Here is a 17816-nt window from a genome sequence, read left to right as displayed (position 1 = left end):
TTAAAGGCACAGAAGAATAAAAACACTTGGCAAATCATTTTACTGGACTGAGAATTCACAAAAGGGAATAGTGTATCATCTATATTGCTAGAGAGCAAGATAGAATCTGTTCTCAACTTGTAGCACAGTATTAGATTGGAGCTCAGAAATATTTGTTATATTAATAAAATGATGTATGGTTATTCGTTTTTAAGGGTATATCTTCACAGGGCTTTATTCATATTAGATTGTTGAGGATGTTCTGTAAATTAAGTGAACAGGAAACGAAAGATGAAATGCTAGAAGGGCAGAAAGAAAAAGGATGAAAAGTAGATTGTGGCCAGATTGTAGAGTCTTGTTGTCAGACTAAACTTGGACTTTATTCTGTAAAGGAAATCTGAATCATTCAGAGGGAAGGAGTGGCACAATGAAATTGATACCCTGGGTCAACTGATTTAATCAGTGGGCAGATTTGAAAGAGGAAAGTTTAGAGAGGGAGACCACTATTGGTGGTCCAATTTCAGTATTTCAAGCAGCAACTTATCATAAACAGGTTGTAGGGATACTAGTCCTGAAAATGAGACTAAGAGAGATTGTACATGTTTTGAAGCCCCACCCCTCAATCCCCAACCCCACCCCTTCCTATTCTGTCAGTGAGCCAAGGACAGCCCAGGAAGTGAGTTTTTGACTGTTAGTCTGCATGAGGATTTGGGAATCACAGGATCTGCTGCTGCAGAACTCAACACAAAAATGTTTCCTGAACTCTTTCTACGTTCAGTCAGCAGCTTTTCTACCATTGCAGTTGATTTCCTTTCTATGATATTACGCCGGATCCCAGGTAGGGGATTTGCCCCTTCCTTCTCTTCTCTCTCCTTTTCCTGAACTTAGGACTCTGTGTCTCTTTCTTGAAGAATACCAGGGGCTTCTGAAGTTTCCCAGTCTGTGTGGAACAGATTCAGGCAGCAACACTGCAGAGGTGGGAGTTAAAGGAGAGTTAAGTCAGGATTTGTTAACTTGTCAGGCAAACAGCCTTTCTGTTTGTAGATTTCTGTTTGAGAAAGTCCTAAACAGTGAATATTTTTCCTATTGCAGATCCAAGAGAATTTCTAAACCCTGAATCTCACCCCTGTATGTTGCATAAAATCTACAAACAGAAAGGCTGTTTGCCTGACAACAAGTTAACAAATCCTGACTCACTCTCCTTTAACTCCCATCTCTGCAGTGTTGCTGCCTGAATCTGTTCCACACAGACTGGGAAACTTCAGAAGCCCCTGGTATTCTTCAAGAAAGCAAAAATATTCACTATTTAGGACTTTCTCTTGGAACCTTCCCTGGTAGCTCAGAGGTTAAAGCGTCTGCCTGCAATGCAGGAAACCTGGGTTCGATCCCTGGGTCGGGAAGATCCCCTGGAGAAGGAAATGGCAACCCACTCCAGTATTCTTGCCTGGAGAATCCCATGGACGGAGAAGCCTGGTGGGCTGTAGTTCAGGGGGTCGCAAAGAGTCGGACACAACTGAGCGACTTAACTTAACTTAGGACTTTCTCAACTAAAAATCACTGCTACATCTTCTAATGTAAATGTTTGGTTTTACTATTTGCATTCTGGTGGACTTCTTTAAAAACTCTATTTAACACTTCTAAGTATTACACCGTGCTGCCTCTTAAAGGGAATAGCATTTGAGATGGACTTTGAACAACAGATAAAACTTCCTTAGGGATAGAATAGTGGGAAGGACATTTAGGGTGAAAGTGAATTTTCTTTGGGAAATAAGGAAATAGTTTGATTTGACAGAATTGGTTACTTACAGGGCTTCCCAAATGGTGCTAATGGCAAAGAACCCGCCTGCCAATGCGGAAGACGTAAGAGATGTGGGGTTCTATCCCTGGGTTGGGAAGGTCCCCTGGAGAAGGAAATGGCACCCACTCTAGTGTTCTTGCCTGGAGAATCCCGTGGACAAAGGGGCCTGGCAGGCTACAGTCCATAGGGTTGCAAAGAGTTGGACACAACTTAGTATGCATGTGCTTTGAGCCTACATCTCTGAGAAGGTCTCAAGTGCTCTAAACGGAATTTTTGCAAGATTTTAAAGAAGTGGGATAATAGATACAATGTTGTAAAATATTTTGCTAAAAGACTAGTATCCCTATGTTTTTCTAGTTTAGACTTCTATATCACTGTTAGTTTTATGATTTAAAATGAAAGATTATCTTATAGTATCCAATTAGTTATGTACTTGACCACCCCTCTGTGTTAGGCAATACTGCCTGTGAACACTGAATACATATGAAATAATAGGGACAATTTTCAGCTCTCTATTTTAAAATAATTTTTTTTGTGGCTTTTGAATTTGAGGTAATTTCAGAACAGGTATCAGTGCATTATTTGATTTATAACAGCTCTTTCCTAGGAAATGCCATGTATGTTCATGTGTATACCATTAAAATAGAAGAAATTAAGTTTCAGATCCTATTAAATTCACATAAATCCTGTGAAATATTTAGAATCACATTCTAGTCTGTCAAAAGTACTGAGATTAATGTAATTGTAATAATATCAAATGGTGGTTATTTATATTTCTTTATTTAATTTTTTAAGCTGTGTGGCATGTGGGGATTTTAGTTCCCCAACAGGGATCAAACCCATACCCCTGCAGTGAAAGCTCAAAGTCTTCATTAACCACTAGACTGCCAGGGAAGTCCTGGGCATTTTTTACTAAACAATGAGATGTAGCTATTAGCACATCTGTGGTTAACATGTAGATTCAGTCTTGTGAAAAGGCCTGCATTGTTCAACTATGAGAAATGATAGCAATGGTAATTAAAGTCCTGAGTTAATTAAGCAGATTTGTACTGCAGGAACACAAAAAGGACTGCGGTTCACAAGTGGAGAACTGAAGAGTTGATGGTCTGAAAATAAGGAAGGAGATGAATTTAGAGACTGTATTTGGTGATAGGTTTACAGTTTCCTTACCAGGAGATGAGACTGTCTGTGGAGAAACAGGCGTGTTTATAGAAGACTGATACAATTTTTGTGCTTTTGATTTCCTCTTCGCAGTTTTGAAGAAGTACATGGAACAGACTCATCAGAAAACAGTGATCTTTAGTCAGGGGAAGACTCTTCCATGCATTGCACCGCTTCTAACCACGGTGGAAGAGACTCTGCAGGTCGTCTCAGCTCGAGTCCAGGGACATTTTCCTGAGTGGCTCAATGGCTATCTACTTCGTGTTGGACCTGGGAAATTCGAGTTTGGGAAGGATAAGTAAGCGTTGATTTTGGAGAACAGTTTAGTTTTCTTAGCGTGGGCTCTTTCTATGTAATGTGCATAATATCTGCTTCCTCTCCGAAGCTAACATTGCTACACAATCCCTTTGATCACAGCTAAGGAAACTATAGCTTACAGGAAAAAAAAAAAGGAGATTTTAATTCTTCTTTAGAAGTCCTGACTTCTGCTTTGCAGACTGTTATAAATTTTAAGTCATCCGAAAGTTTAAAATAGAAGTGTCAGAAACTATCTGTATGACTGCTGAGCTCTGTTTCATCACAAGTTCCTGGAGGAAGGGGCAGTGTCTTCACTTCATACCACTCTTACCCAGTACTCCCCAGACACAGTGGCTCTTTCGGTTCCTCAAACCAGGAATGTTTATTTTTGCTCAAGGTCTTGGCATTGGCTGGCTTATCTCTCTTCCCAAGTCTGATTTTTGTCATTCAGATATCAGCTGAAATTTCACATCTTTTGAGCTTTCCCTGATCTCCCAATCTAAAGGTGCTGTTTTTTATATTATTTATTTTAATTATCTGCATTATCAATAGCTAATGTATTTTTGCTTGTTTACTTATTAGCTGTGTTTTTCTCTAGATGGCAGTTTCATGATGGCAGGGACCTTTTCTTGATCAACCCGTATCTCCAGTATCTAGGATAGTGCTCTGTAGTTAAATAGCACTCAATATATATATGTAAGTAAATGAGAAGCCCAGCAACTCATTGGTGTATCATTTCTCTGTGTGACTACTAGGGACATGAAGTGATGTGGAGAAACCATTGTGGTCGGGAAGAAATCTACATTGCTTTAAACATTTAAAAATTTTAGAAACATTTTTTTCATTGTGAAAGTTTTTACCTGTATTAAACTTTTTGAAGTATAAAACCAAGTGAGGGAAAAGTGTGTACCACATCCTTTGTTAGCACTTTGAAATATTTCCTGCTGATCTTTCCCCCATCTCTATAGATTTGTTTTAAATAATCACAATCATGTGAAAAAAATTTTTAGTGAGGTATAATTGACATGTTAGTTTCAGGTGTACAACATAATGATTCAATATTTGTATATATTGTGAAATTATCATCACAAGTCTAGTTAACATTCCTAACCATACATGTTAATAAAAATTAATTTTCTTATGATGAGAAGTTTTAAGATTTACTGTTGTACATGCTGCGTGCTAAGTTGCTTCAATTGTGTCTGACTTTTTGCAACCCTATGGACTGCAGCCCACCAGGTTCCTCTGTCCATGGGATTTTCCAGGCAAGATACTGGAATGGGTTGCCATGCCCTCCTCCAGGGGATCTTCCTGACCCAGGGATCAAACGTGCTTCTCTTATGTCTCCTCTATTGGCAGGCAGGTTCTTTATCACTAGAGCCACCTGGGAAGCCAAAGATTTACTGTTAGCAACTTTCAAATATGCAATACAGTTTTATTAACTATAATCTGACTCTGTACTTTACATCCCTTATTTATTTTATAACTGGAAATAAATTTTCATCCCATTTACCTCTTGCAATAACAAATCTCTTTCAACCACCAACTTATTTTCTATGTCTGTGAGCTTGTTTTTCTTCTTTCTTTTTATTTTTTTTTTTTTTTTTTTTTTTTTTTTTTTTTTTTTTTTTTTTTTTTTTTATTTATTTTTTATTTATTTATTTTTTTTTTAATTTTTTTTTTTTAATTTTAAAATCTTTAATTCTTACATGCGTTCCCAAACATGAACCCCCCTCCCACCTCCCTCCCCACAACATCTCTCTGGGTCATCCCCATGCACCTGCCCCAAGCAAGCTGCACCCTACGTCAGACATGGACTGGCGATTCAATTCTTACATGACAGTATATATGTTAGAATTCCCATTCTCCCAAATCATCCCACCCTCTCCCTCTCCCTCTGAGTCCAAAAGTCCGTTATACACATCTGTGTCTTTTTTCCTGTCTTGCATACAGGGTCGTCATTGCCATCTTCCTAAATTCCATATATATGTGTTAGTATACTGTATTGGTGTTTTTCTTTCTGGCTTACTTCACTCTGTATAATTGGCTCCAGTTTCATCCATCTCATCAGAACTGATTCAAATGAATTCTTAGAGAAATGCAAATCAAAACCACAATGAGGTACCACTTCACACCAGTCAGAATGGCTGCGATCCAAAAATCTGCAAGCAATAAATGCTGGAGAGGGTGTGGAGAAAAGGGAACCCTCCTACACTGTTGGTGGGAATGCAAACTAGTACAGCCACTATGGAGAACAGTGTGGAGATTCCTTAAAAAATTGCAAATAGAACTACCTTATGACCCAGCAATCCCACTTCTGGGCATACACACCGAGGAAACCAGAATTGAAAGAGACACATGTACCCCAATGTTCATCGCAGCACTGTTTATAATAGCCAGGACATGGAAACAACCTAGATGTCCATCAGCAGATGAATGGATAAGAAAGCTGTGGTACATATACACAATGGAGTATTACTCAGCCGTTAAAAAGAATTCTTCTTTCTTTTTAATCTTTAAGATTCTACATAAAAGTGAAATCATATGGTATTTGTCGTTCTCTGTCTGACTTATTTCACTTAGGATAATGCCTTCAAACTCTACTCATGTTAAAAATGGCAACATTTTCTTCTTTTTTATGGTGGAGTAGTATTCCATTGTGTGTATGTGTATTTATATATATTCAGTTCAGTTCAGTTCAGTCGCTCAGTCGTGTCCGACTCTTTGCAACCCCATGAATTGCAGCACGCCAGGCCTCCCTGTCCATCACCAACTCCCGGAATTCACTCAAACTCACGTCCATCGAGTCGGTGATGCCATCCAGCCATCTCATCCTCTGTCGTCCCCTTCTCCTCCTTCCCCCAATCCCTCCCAGCATCAGAGTCTTTTCCAATGAGTCAACTCTTCGCATGAGGTGGCCAAAGTACTGGAGCTTCAGCTTTAGCATCATTCTTTTCAAAGAAATCCCAGGGTTGATCTCCTTCAGAATGGACTGGTTGGATCTCCTTGCAGTCCGAGGGACTCTCAAGAGTCTTCTCCAACACCACACTTCAAAAGCATCAATTCTTCGGCACTCAGCCCTCTTCACAGTCCAACTCTCACATCCGTACATGACCACAGGAAAAATCATAGCCTTGACTAGATGGACCTTTGTTGGCAAAGTAATGTCCCTGCTTTTGAATATGCTATCTAGGTTGGTCATAACTTTTCTTCCAAGGAGTAAGTGTCTTTTAATTTCATGGCTGCAGTCACCATCTGCAGTGATTTTGGAGCCCCCAGAAATAAAGTCTGACACTGTTTCCACTGTTTCCCCATCTATTTCCCATGAAGTGATGGGACCGGATGCCATGATCTTCGTTTTCTGAATGTTGAGCTTTAGGCCAACTCTTTCATTCTCCACTTTCACTTTCATCAAGAGGCTTTTTAGCTCCTCTTCACTTTCTGCCATAAGGGTGGTGTCATCTGCATATCTGAGGTTATTGATACATCTTCTTTGTCCACTCATCCATCCGTGGGCATTTAGGTTGTTCCCATATCTCAGCTGTTATAAACAATGCTGCAGTAAACACGAGGGTGCATGCATCTTTTATGAGCTAGTGTTTTTTATTTCTTTGGATTAATATCCAGTGGATCATATGGTAGTTCTGTTTTTAATTTTATGAGGATCCTCTATTTTTTGTGGCTTTGATATTGGCTATACTAATTTATGTTTTCACCGTCAATATGTAAGTGTTCTCTTTTCTCCACATCCTCCCCAACACTTGTTATTTCTTGTCTTTTTGATAGTAACCATTTTAACAGGTGTAGTGTGGTATGTCACTGTAATTTTGATTTTCATTTCCCTAATGATTAGTGATGTTGAGCATCTGTTCATATATCTGTTGACCATCTGAATTTTTTTTTGTAAAATGTCTATTCAGATCTTTGGCCCATTTAAAAAATAGGTTTATGTGTTTTTTTGCTATTGAGTTGTATGAGTTTTAAAAAATATATTTTAGATATTAACTGAATTTTTTGTCCTTATTTTAAAAATTTCATACTGTCTTAAGGCTTTTTATCTGCATTGCTACAAATCTGAATGATTTACTTTTTTAGTGACTATCTAAATTTAACCTTTATTTAAAAACTTTCTTGTATTTATTTATGTTTAATTTTTTATTTTTAAAATTATGAACATATAATAATGCATTTATAGGAGACTTGGAAAATACAGAACAAAGTTACAGTTAGTTCCACTATATGTTACAATTATTTTTTAAATAGATAAAGTAAGATTTTTAGTTGGAGTTTCATATCAAGCTCTCAAAAATTAATAGAATGAATAGACAGAAAAGTGGAAGATACAGTAGGCCTGAAAAGCACTATGAACAAGTTCTGCATAATTAAGATTTATACAATTTTCACACAGTAGCAGGATACAAATTCCATTCAAGTTTCCATGGACTATGAACCAGGAGACACTGGAATATATCCAGGGACATAAAACAAGACACAAAAATTTCATGATCTAAAGGTACTGAAATGATATAGAGTCTGTTCTCTTATCACTGTGGAATTATGTTGGAAATCAATATCAAAAGATACTTGAAAATAACCCACATACTTTCAAGTGCAATGTGACATTTCATGAATCTTTGACTTAGTCACTGAAAGCCTTAATAAAGCTAAAAGACTGAAAAAAACACAGAGGGTGACTGAAGCGAAGAAAGCCTTTAAATGAGAAATTAATATAAAAATGAGAAATTAAAATCAAAGACTTGCCTTTTATTTGGAAATTACATGTCCACTTTTAAATGATGGATGTGGATGACTTACTTTTAATGGCTGGATGATATTCCAGGAAACTTTTTAAAAAATGTGATAAAATATACATAACATTTACCATCTAAAATTTGCCAACTATTTCTGACTGTACAGTTCAGTAGCATTAAGGACATCCACACTGATGTGCAATTATCACCACCATCCATCTACTTTTCATCCTGCAAAACTGAAACCCTGTATCCATTAAACAGTAACTCCTCACTCTCCCTTTCCCCAAGCGTGGCCGCCACCTGTTCTACCTTCTATTAGTCTTATTCCTGTGGGCCTGGTGGGAATCTGGTCATGGCCATACTGTGCTTCTCCACCTGTTGTTAGAAACAAATCAAGAATTAGGGCATGTTTAAGATATATTTCTTAATAACTCAGATACTTTAATTTTCTGAATCTGTTGTATCTTGTCTTCACTGAGTATTAGACTTCTAAGATGACAGTGCTAGAAGGAAACAAAATGCAGTGTTCTTCTACTACCCTTCTACTACCCTCTCCAACCAGCTGAGGCAAGAAGCCCTTGAGAAATTATTTTAAATGCTTAGGGGAGTGGTTGGGGGACTGGGAGGGTAGAGGGCTGATTTGGAGGTAGAGAGAAAGAAAATTACTTGTCTATGGATCACCCCTGCCCCCTTAAGCCCTAACAGAGAAGTTATTATTTTCCCTATTTTTATCTGGATTTCATGAAATTTATAATTTGAAAAAAAAGATCATGAAGCATAAAGGAGGAGAAGGAGGAAAAATAAAAATAAAAGTATCTTTTTTATGGATCCCCAAGTCTCTTTCATATATTTCTTTTCAATAGAATTTACTTGCAAATATTTGGGGGCATTTCTTTGTTTTTAGACTTTTTATTTTATTTTGGAGTACAGTTGATTGACAAAATTGTGATAGTTTCAGATGTACAGCAAAGTGATTCAATTAGATATATACATGGTATATAGTCACTAAGTGGTGGTGTTTAGTCACTAAGTCATGTCCCATTCTTTGCAACCCCATGGACTATAGTCCACCAGGCTCCTCTGTCCATGGAATTTCCCAGGCGAGAATACTGGAGTGGGTGGCCATTTCCTACTCCAGGGGATCTTCCTGACCCAGGGATTGAACCCATGTCTCCTGCATCTCCGGCCTTGCAGGAGGATTCTTTACCACTGAGCCTCCAGGGAAGCCTCCATACATGTGTATGTTCTTTTCCAAATTCTTTTTCCATTTAGGTTGTTACATAATAGTGAGCAGAGTTCCCTGTGCTATACAGTAGGTCCTTGTTGGTTATCCATTTTAAACATAGCAGTTTGTACATGTCAATCTCAAACTGCCTAACTATCCTTCCCACCCACACTTTCCCTGGGTAACCATGAGTTCCTTCTCTAAATCTGTGAATCTGTTTCTGCTTTGTAAATAAGTTGTTTTGTATAATTTCTTTTTAGATTGCATATATAAATGATACATAGATATTTCTGAGTTACTTCATTCAGTATGACAATCTCGGTGTGTGTCATCCATATTGCTACAGATGGCATTATTTCATTCTTTTTAATGGCTAAGTAATATTTCACTATATATATGTGCCACACCTCTTAATCCATTCACTTATTGATGGACATTTAGGTTACTTCCACATCTTGGCTATTGTAAACAGTGCTACAGTGAACACTGGGGTGCAAGTATCATTTTGGACCATGTCTTTCTTTGGACATATGCCCGGAAAGGATTGCTGGGTCATATGATAGCTGTATTTTTAGTTTCTTAGGGAACCTCCATACTGTTTTCCATAGTGGCTGTATCAATTTATATTTCTACAAACAGTATCAGAGGGCTCCCTTTTCTCCACACTCTGTCTAGAATTTCTTGTTTGTAGTCTTTTTGATGATGGCCGTTCTGACTGGTGTGAGGGGGTATCTCATTGTGATTTTGATTTGTATCTCTCTAATAATTCCCTGGAGAAGGAAATGGTAACCCACTCCAGTATTCTTGCCTGGAGAATCCCATGGATGGAGAAGCCTGGTAGGCTACAGTCCACGGGGTTGCAAAGAGTCGGACACAACTGAGCAACTTCACTATTCACTACTAATAATTAGTGAGGTTGAATATCTTTTCATGTGCTTCTTGGCCATCTGTTTGTCTTCTTTGGAGAAACGTCTGTTTATGTATTCTGCTCAGGTTTTGATCGGGTTGTTTGTTTTGATGATATTAAGCTGAATGAGCTGTTTGTAAATTTTGGAGACTAATCCCATGCTGGTCATATAATTTACAAATATTTTTTCTGAATCTGTGGGTTGTCTTTTTGTGTTATTTATGGTTTCATTTGCTGTGCAAAAACATTTAATTTGGTCTCATTTGTTTATTTTTGTTTTTATTTCCATGACTCTGGGAGATGGATTGAAAAAAATATTGATATAATTTATGTCAGAGATTGTTCTGCCTATATTTTCCTCTAAGGGTTTTATAGGATTTGAGTTCACATTTAGATCTTTAACCCATTTGAGCTTATTTTTGTGTATAGTGTTAAAGAATGTTCTAATTTCATTTTTTACATGTAGCTGTCCAGTTTTCTCAGCACCATTTATTTAAGGGACTATCTTTCCACCATTGTATAGTCTTGCCTCCTTTCCTGTAGATTAATTGACGAGAGGTGAGTGGATCTATTTCTCAGCTTTCTGTCCTGTTCCATTGATCATATTTCTATTTTTGTGCCAGTACTATACAGTTTTGATGACTATAGCTTTGAAGTGTAATCTGAAACCAGGAAGCCTGATTCCTCCAGCTTTATTTTTCTTTCCCACGGTTGCTTTGGCTGCTGCTGCTGCTGCTGCTAAGTCGCTTCAGTCGTGTCCGATTCTATGCGACCCCATAGACGGCAGCCCACCAGGCTCCCCCATCCCTGGGATTCTCCAGGCAAGAATACTGGAGTGGCCCTATAGAATGAGTTTGGGAGTTTTCTTTCCTCTGCAATTTTTGGGAACAATTTCAGAAGAACAGGTGTTAGCTCTTCTCTAAACGATTTGTAGAATTTGCCTGTGAAGCCATTCAGGTCCTGGACTTTTGTTTGTTGGGTTTTTTTTTTTTCTTTCTTGTTGGGAGTTTTTAATCACAATTTCAACTTCAGTGCTTATGACTGGCCTGTTCATATTTTCTATTTCTTCCTAGTTCAGTCTTGGGAGATTGTACCTTTCTAGGAATTTGTTCATTTCTTCCATATTGTCCATTTTATTGGCATACAGTTGTATTGGCATACAGTAGTAGTCTCTTATGATCCTTTGTGTTTCTGTGGTTTCAGTTTAACTTCTCTTTTTCCATTTCTAATTTTATTGATTTGAGTCCTCTCCCTTTTTGTCTTGATGAATCTGGTTAAAGGTTTATCAGTTTTGTTCATCTTTTCAAAACACCAGCTTTTAGTTTCATTGATCTTTGCTATTGTTTTCCTTGTTTATATTTCATTTATTTATGCTTTGAGCTTTATGATTTCTTTCCTTCTACTTAGTTTTGTTTGTTCTTCTTTCTTTAGGTGTAAAATTAGGTTGTTTATTTGGGATTTTCCTTGTTTCCTGAGGTAAGATTGTGTTGCTATAAATTTTCCTCTTAGTACTGAAGGATTGGTTGGAGTATTTAATCCATTTACATTTCAAGTAATTATTGATATGTATGTTCCTACTGCCATTTTCTTAATTGTTTTGGGTTTGTTTTGTAGGTCTTTTTTCTTCTCTTCTCTTGTGGTTTGATGACCATTTTTAGTGTTGTGTTTGGGTGGCTTTTTCTGTGTGTGTATCTGTTGTAGTTTTTGGGTTTGCTATTCCCATGAGGTTTTGGTATAGCAATCTATATGTGACAAAGGTGTTTTAAGTTGCTGATCTCTTCCCTGCCTAGGGGAGTTCCTTTCGCAATTGTTGCAAAGCTGGTCCTTCAGTATTTGTTGCAAAGCTGATGCTGAATTCTCTAAGGTAACAGAGGCCTTCAAGAGGGCTCATGCCAATGAGCACTTCCCAGAACTACTGCTGCCAGTGTCTTTGTCCCCACAGTTGTGTGCTCTGCCACCTCTGCAGGAGACTCCAGTACTAGCAGATAGGTCTGGCCCGGTCTCTTGTGGGATCACTGCTTTTTTCCCATGGGTCCTGGTGCACTTAAGAATTTGCATGTGCCCTTCAAGAGTGAAGTTCCTGTTTCCTCCAGTCCTGTGGTAGTCCTGCAATCAAATCCCACTGGCCTTCAAAGCCGGACTCTCTGGTGACTTCTCTTCCCGTTGCTGGACTCAGGGCTCAGAACCTTCCCTCCAGTGGGAGAACTTCTGTGGTATGACTGTTTTCCAGTTTGTGGGTCACACACCCTGTGGGTATGAGATTGATTCTATCAAGTTGTGCCCTCCCTACTGCTTCACGGTGGCTTCTCTTTTGTCTTTGTGTGGAGGGTATCTTTTTTGGTAGGTTCCAGCATTTTTCTACTGATAGTTGCTTACAAGTCAGTTGTGAATCTGGTGCTCTCACAATAAGGGGTGAATGAATGTCCTTCTACTCCACCATCTTCAGATCCAAACTTAGGTTTAAAGGCAGTGGTGGAGACCTGAAGTAAACGTGACTCTTAACCTATGGACAAGAATAGCTCTGCTTGGTTATCCAGGCCATATCTGAAGCTTATTCCACATAATTGTCTACCCCTGAAACCTTGAACTCTGAAACTCTACTCTGTTCTTAAAACCCCAATTTCCACACCCCTCCATTCCTGTGAAACTTATCTTTAATTGCTTCATGTTCTCGTCTTGCTCTTCTCCATCTTTTCAGTTTATCAGCTTTCCTTTAGTTTCTTCTTCCTGGTATAGATTCCATGATCTATAGATTTCTATAGATTCCTTCAAATACACTGTTACTGCCACCATCCTCTCTATCTTTGCCCTGGTGAGCTACCTGCCTCTGACCATTTCTGGTCCTACATTAGCCTATTTCTGGTTTTCTCTGCTCAGTGTCCAGGCCTGCTAAGCATTTCTAGAGGAAATCACATAACCTAACAGATTGATTCAGTTACAGAATTATGATTTCCAGCGCCATCTGAGTCCTTGGTGCTGCCAGGAAACCTTTAGCTCTTTCCAGCTTCCCATGGGGTCCCTTTCCCGAAACTTCCTTCACTCTCCCTGTCCCCTTGACTGTCAATAGACAGACCTGCCCACTTCATTATGGATAGAGGGACAATGGGATTTGAGCTCCTTGAACTGCCCTCTTCCTTACCTCCCTAGTTCCCCAGAGTTACTCCTGCCTTTCATCATCAGAGCAGAAAGAGGCCTCTTCCCCTCCTCTGAAACCTCACTGCATCATTCCTGCCCGCCCTTTGTATCTGTTTCTCCTTCGCTAATCCCTCATGTCAGCCTGCAAGTGTCCTCTCACCCTGAAATCCCCTCATTCCTTCGCACCTTCTTCTCCAACTAATACCCTCTCTCCTCCCCTCATTGTTTCTGTTTTCCTGCTTCCTGAGGTTTTTTCAGTTCACTTCCATCTGACTTTTCACCCCACCATGGTACAGTGCGTGCATATGTGCTGTTACTTCAGTCATGTCTGACTCTTTGTGACCCTATGGTCTGTAGCCCGCCAGGCTCCTCTGTCCATGAGATTCTCCAGGTAAGATTACTGGAACGTTTTTTCATGCCCTCCTCCAAGGGATCTTCCTGACCCATGGATCAAACCTGCGTGTCCTGCGGTTCCTACCTTGCAGGAGGATTCTTTTACTGCTGAGCCACCAGGGAAGTGGTATCAGTTCTCAAAAAGGCCACCAAAGCCTAGTGAGTGTTAAATGAAATGGGTTTTCCAGTTCTTAGTCTACTTTTCTACAACATTTGACCTTCTTGTCAATGTCCTAACATTCTCTGGTCCTAGACTCCCACAAACACTTTCCTGATTCTTCTCCTGTCCCTCTGATTGTATGTTCTAAAATAATTTTTTGCTGCTCACTTTGCTTCACTTGTCCCTTCAGTGTTGATGTACCCCAGCCTCTGACCTGAGTATTCCTTCCTTTTCTTTCATTGTGTGATTTCTTTGCTATAGTAGAAATAGTATATTCTTTAGAGTAAGATGGAGTGGGTTCAGATTCCATGTTCACCACTTATCAGCACCATAATCTTGAGCAAGTTTTCCCATATGAAAAATGGGACTAATAATACTGATTTTAATGACTGAGTATGAGGATTAAAGGAGATAATGCATATAAAGGGCTTCACTCAATGGCTGACAGGAATGAACACTTAAGTGCATTTTCTTTCTCTTCTTTCCCTTCAAATGCCCTCTTTCCCCATTCCCTTTCATGATAAGTAACTTCTAGTTCACCTTACTTTTGTAGATTCCAGGATGTGGAGTCAGCACTGGACTGAGATCTTTGTTCTGCCACTTGCCTGTCCTGTGACCTTGATTTGTTTTTGCTGTGAACCTTGGTTTCCACATCTATACTGTGGTGATAGTAGTTCCACATCTGTAATCAACGTTGGGTCAGTGGAATAAATATTTATATATTTGACCCTTGAACAACACAGGGGTTAGGCGTGCCAAACCTCTGCATAGTGGAAAACTGTCTACAACTTATAGTCAACCTTTTGTACCCATGGTTCCTTCACATCTGTGGGTTTTTAACAACCAACTGCAGATTGTATAGTTTACTACAGTATTTCAGTCCAGTTCAGTTCAGTCACTCAGTCATGTCTGACTCTTTGTGACCTCATGAACTGCAGCTTGCCAGGCTTCCCTGTTCATCACCAACTCCCAGGGCTTCCTCAAACTCATGTCAATTGAGTCAGTGATACCACCCAACCATCTCATCCTCTGTCGTCCCCTTCTCCTCCTGCCTTCAATCTTTCCCACCATCAGGGTCAATGAGTCAGCTCTTCACATCAGATGACCAAAGTATTGGAGCTTCAGCTTCAGCATCAGTCCTTTCAACAAATATTCAGGAATGATTTCCATTAAGATTGACTGGTTTGATCTCCAATGGACTCTCAAGAATTTTCTCCAGCACCGCAGTTCAAAAGCATCAATTCTTCAGTGCTCAGCTTTTTTAATGGTCCAACTCTCACATCCATACAACACTACTGGAAAAACCATAGCTTTGCTATATAGACCTTTGTCAGCAAAAATCTGTATAACTGGATCCATACAAAATAAACTTATGTTGTTCAAGGATCAACTGTATATATACACACACACATTATATATATGTATATACACATATTATGCATTATATATATGTATATATACATATTTCATAAGTATTACTGTTGTACTGCTCAGTCATGTACAACTTTTGTGACCCAATGGACTGCAGCATGCCAGGCTTCCCTGTCCTTTACCATCTCTGGGAGCAGTGAGTCAGTGATGCCATCCAACCATCTCATCCTCTGTTGTCCCCTTCTCCTCCTGCCCTCAATCTTTCCCAACACCAGGGTCTTTTCAAATGAGCTGGCTTTTTGCGCTAGGTGGCCAAAGTATTGGAGCTTCAGCTTCAGCATCCATCCTTCCAATGAATATTCAGAGTTCATTTCCTTTAGAATGGACTGGTTTGATTTCCTTGCAGTCCAAGGGACTCTCAAGAGTCTTCTCCAGCACCACAGTTCAAAAGCATCAAGTCTTCAGTGCTCAGCTTTCCTTATGGTCCAACTCTCACATGCATACACGGCTACTGGAAAAAACTATAGCTATGACTAGGAGAACCTTTGTTGGCAAAGCAATTCTCTGTCTAGGTTGGTCATAGCTTTTCTTCCAAGAATCAAGCATCTTTTATTTTCATGGCCATAGTCACCATCTGCAGTGATTTTGGAGCCCAAGAAAATGAAGTCTATCCCTGCTTCCATTGTTTCCCCATCTATTTGCCATGAAGTGATGGGACTGGATGCCATGATGTTTGTTTTTTGAATATTGAGTTTTAAGCCAGGTTTCTCACTCTCCTCTTTCACCTTCATCAAGAGGCTTTTAGTTCCTCTTCACTTTTGGCCATAAGGGTGATATCATCTGCCTATAGGGGGTTATTGATATTTCTCCAGGCAATCTTGATTCCAGCTTGTGCTTTTTCCAGGCCAGCATTTCACATGATGTGCTCTGCATAGAAGTTAAATAAGCAAGGTGATAATATACAGCCTTAAAGTACTCCTTTCCCAATTTTGAACCAGTCCATTGTTCCATGTCCAGTTCTAACTGTTGCTTCTTGACCTGTGTACAGGTTTCTCAGGAGGCAGGTAAGGTGGTCTGGTATTCCCATTGCTTCAAGAATTTTCCACAGTTTGTTGTGAACCACACAGTCAAAGAATTTAGAATAGTCAATGAAGCAGAAGTAAATGTTTTCTTGGAATTCTCTTCCTTTGCCTATGATTCAACGGATGTTGGCAATTTGATCTCTGTTTCCTCTGCCTCTTCTAAATCCAGCTTGAACATCTGGAAGTTCTTGATTCATGTACTGTTGAAGCCTAGCTTGGAAAAATTTAAGCATTACTTTGCTAGCATGTGAAATAAGTACAATTGTGCAATATTTGAACATTCTTTGGCATTGCCTTTCTTTGGAATTGGAATGAAAACTGACTTTTTCCAGTTCTGTAGCCACTGCTGAGTTTTCCAAATTTGCTGGCATATTGAGTGCAGCACTTTCTTTTAGGATTTGAAATAGCTCAGCTGGAATTCCATCACCTCCACTGGCTTTGTTCATAGTGATGCCTCCTAAGGCCCACTTGACTTCACTCTCCAAATGTTTGGTTCTAGGTGAGTGATCACACCATTGTGGTTATCTGGGTCATTAAGATCTTTTTTGTACAGTTCTTCTATGTATCCTTGCCACTTCTTCATAATGTCTTCTGTTTCTTTTAAGTCCATACCACCTCTGTCTTATTTTGCCCATCTTTGTATGAAGTATTCCCTTGAAGTGAACTGAACTGAAGTGAAAGTTGCTCAGTTGTGTCTAACTCTTTGGGACCCCATGGACTATAGAGTCCATGAAATTCTCCAGGCCCGAATACTGGAGTGGGTATCCTTTCCCTTCTTCAGGGGATCTTCCCAACCCAGGGATCAAACCCAGGTCTCCCACATTGCAGGCAGATTCTTTACTATCTGAGCCACAAGGGAAACTCATATTCCTTTGGTATCTCTAATTTTTCCTGAAGAGATCTCTAGTCTTTAACACTTTGTTGTTTTCCTCTATTTCTTTGCATTGATCACCGAGGAAGGTTTTCTTATCTCTCCTTTCTATTCTTTGGAACTCTGCATTCAGATGGATATATTTTTCATTTTCTCCTTTACCTTTTGCTTCTCTTCTTTTCTCAGCTATTTGTAGAGCCTTCTCAGATGACCATTTTGCCTTTTTGCATTTCTTTTTTTTTGAGGATGGTTTTGATCCCTGCCTCTTGAACAATGTCACAAACCTCCATCTATAGTTCTTCAGGCACTCTATCAGATCTAATCCCTTGAATCCATTTGCTACTACCACTATATAATAAGGGATTTGATTTAGGTTATACCTTAGGGACTAGTGGTTTTCCCTCCTTTCTTCAATTTAAGTCTGAAGTTTGCAATAAGGAGTTCATGATGTGAGCCACATTCAGCTCCAGGTCTTGTTTTTTCTGACTGTATAGAGCTTCTCCATTTTTGACTGCAAAGAATATAATCAGTCTGATTTCAGTATTGACCATCTGGAGATGTCCATGTGTAGAGTTGTCTCTTCTGTTGTTGGAGGAGGGTGTTTGCTATGATCAATGTGTTCTCTTGGCAAAAGTCTGTTAGTTTTTGCCATGCTTCATGTTGTACTCCAAGGCCAATTTTGC

At 39.2% G+C, this 17816-nt stretch overlaps 1 protein-coding gene across 2 annotated transcripts in view; it reads left to right on the top strand.

The window, feature by feature from the left end:
• Window positions 641-17816, top strand: part of BCO2 (beta-carotene oxygenase 2) — a 67531-nt gene continuing 50355 nt past the window's right edge. For both annotated transcript variants that reach the window (XM_005689454.3, XM_018059783.1), the window contains exons 1-2: window positions 641-817; window positions 3032-3236. In XM_005689454.3, the coding sequence (XP_005689511.2) occupies window positions 730-817; window positions 3032-3236 (293 nt within the window). In that variant the 5' untranslated portion in view covers window positions 641-729. The remainder of the gene's footprint in view (window positions 818-3031; window positions 3237-17816) is intronic.

Source organism: Capra hircus, chromosome 15, assembly GCF_001704415.2.
Source record: "Capra hircus breed San Clemente chromosome 15, ASM170441v1, whole genome shotgun sequence".
Classification (NCBI taxonomy): domain Eukaryota; kingdom Metazoa; phylum Chordata; class Mammalia; order Artiodactyla; family Bovidae; genus Capra; species Capra hircus.
The sequence above is the reverse complement of the archived record's forward strand: the minus strand, read 5'-3'. Positions and strand labels throughout refer to the sequence as shown.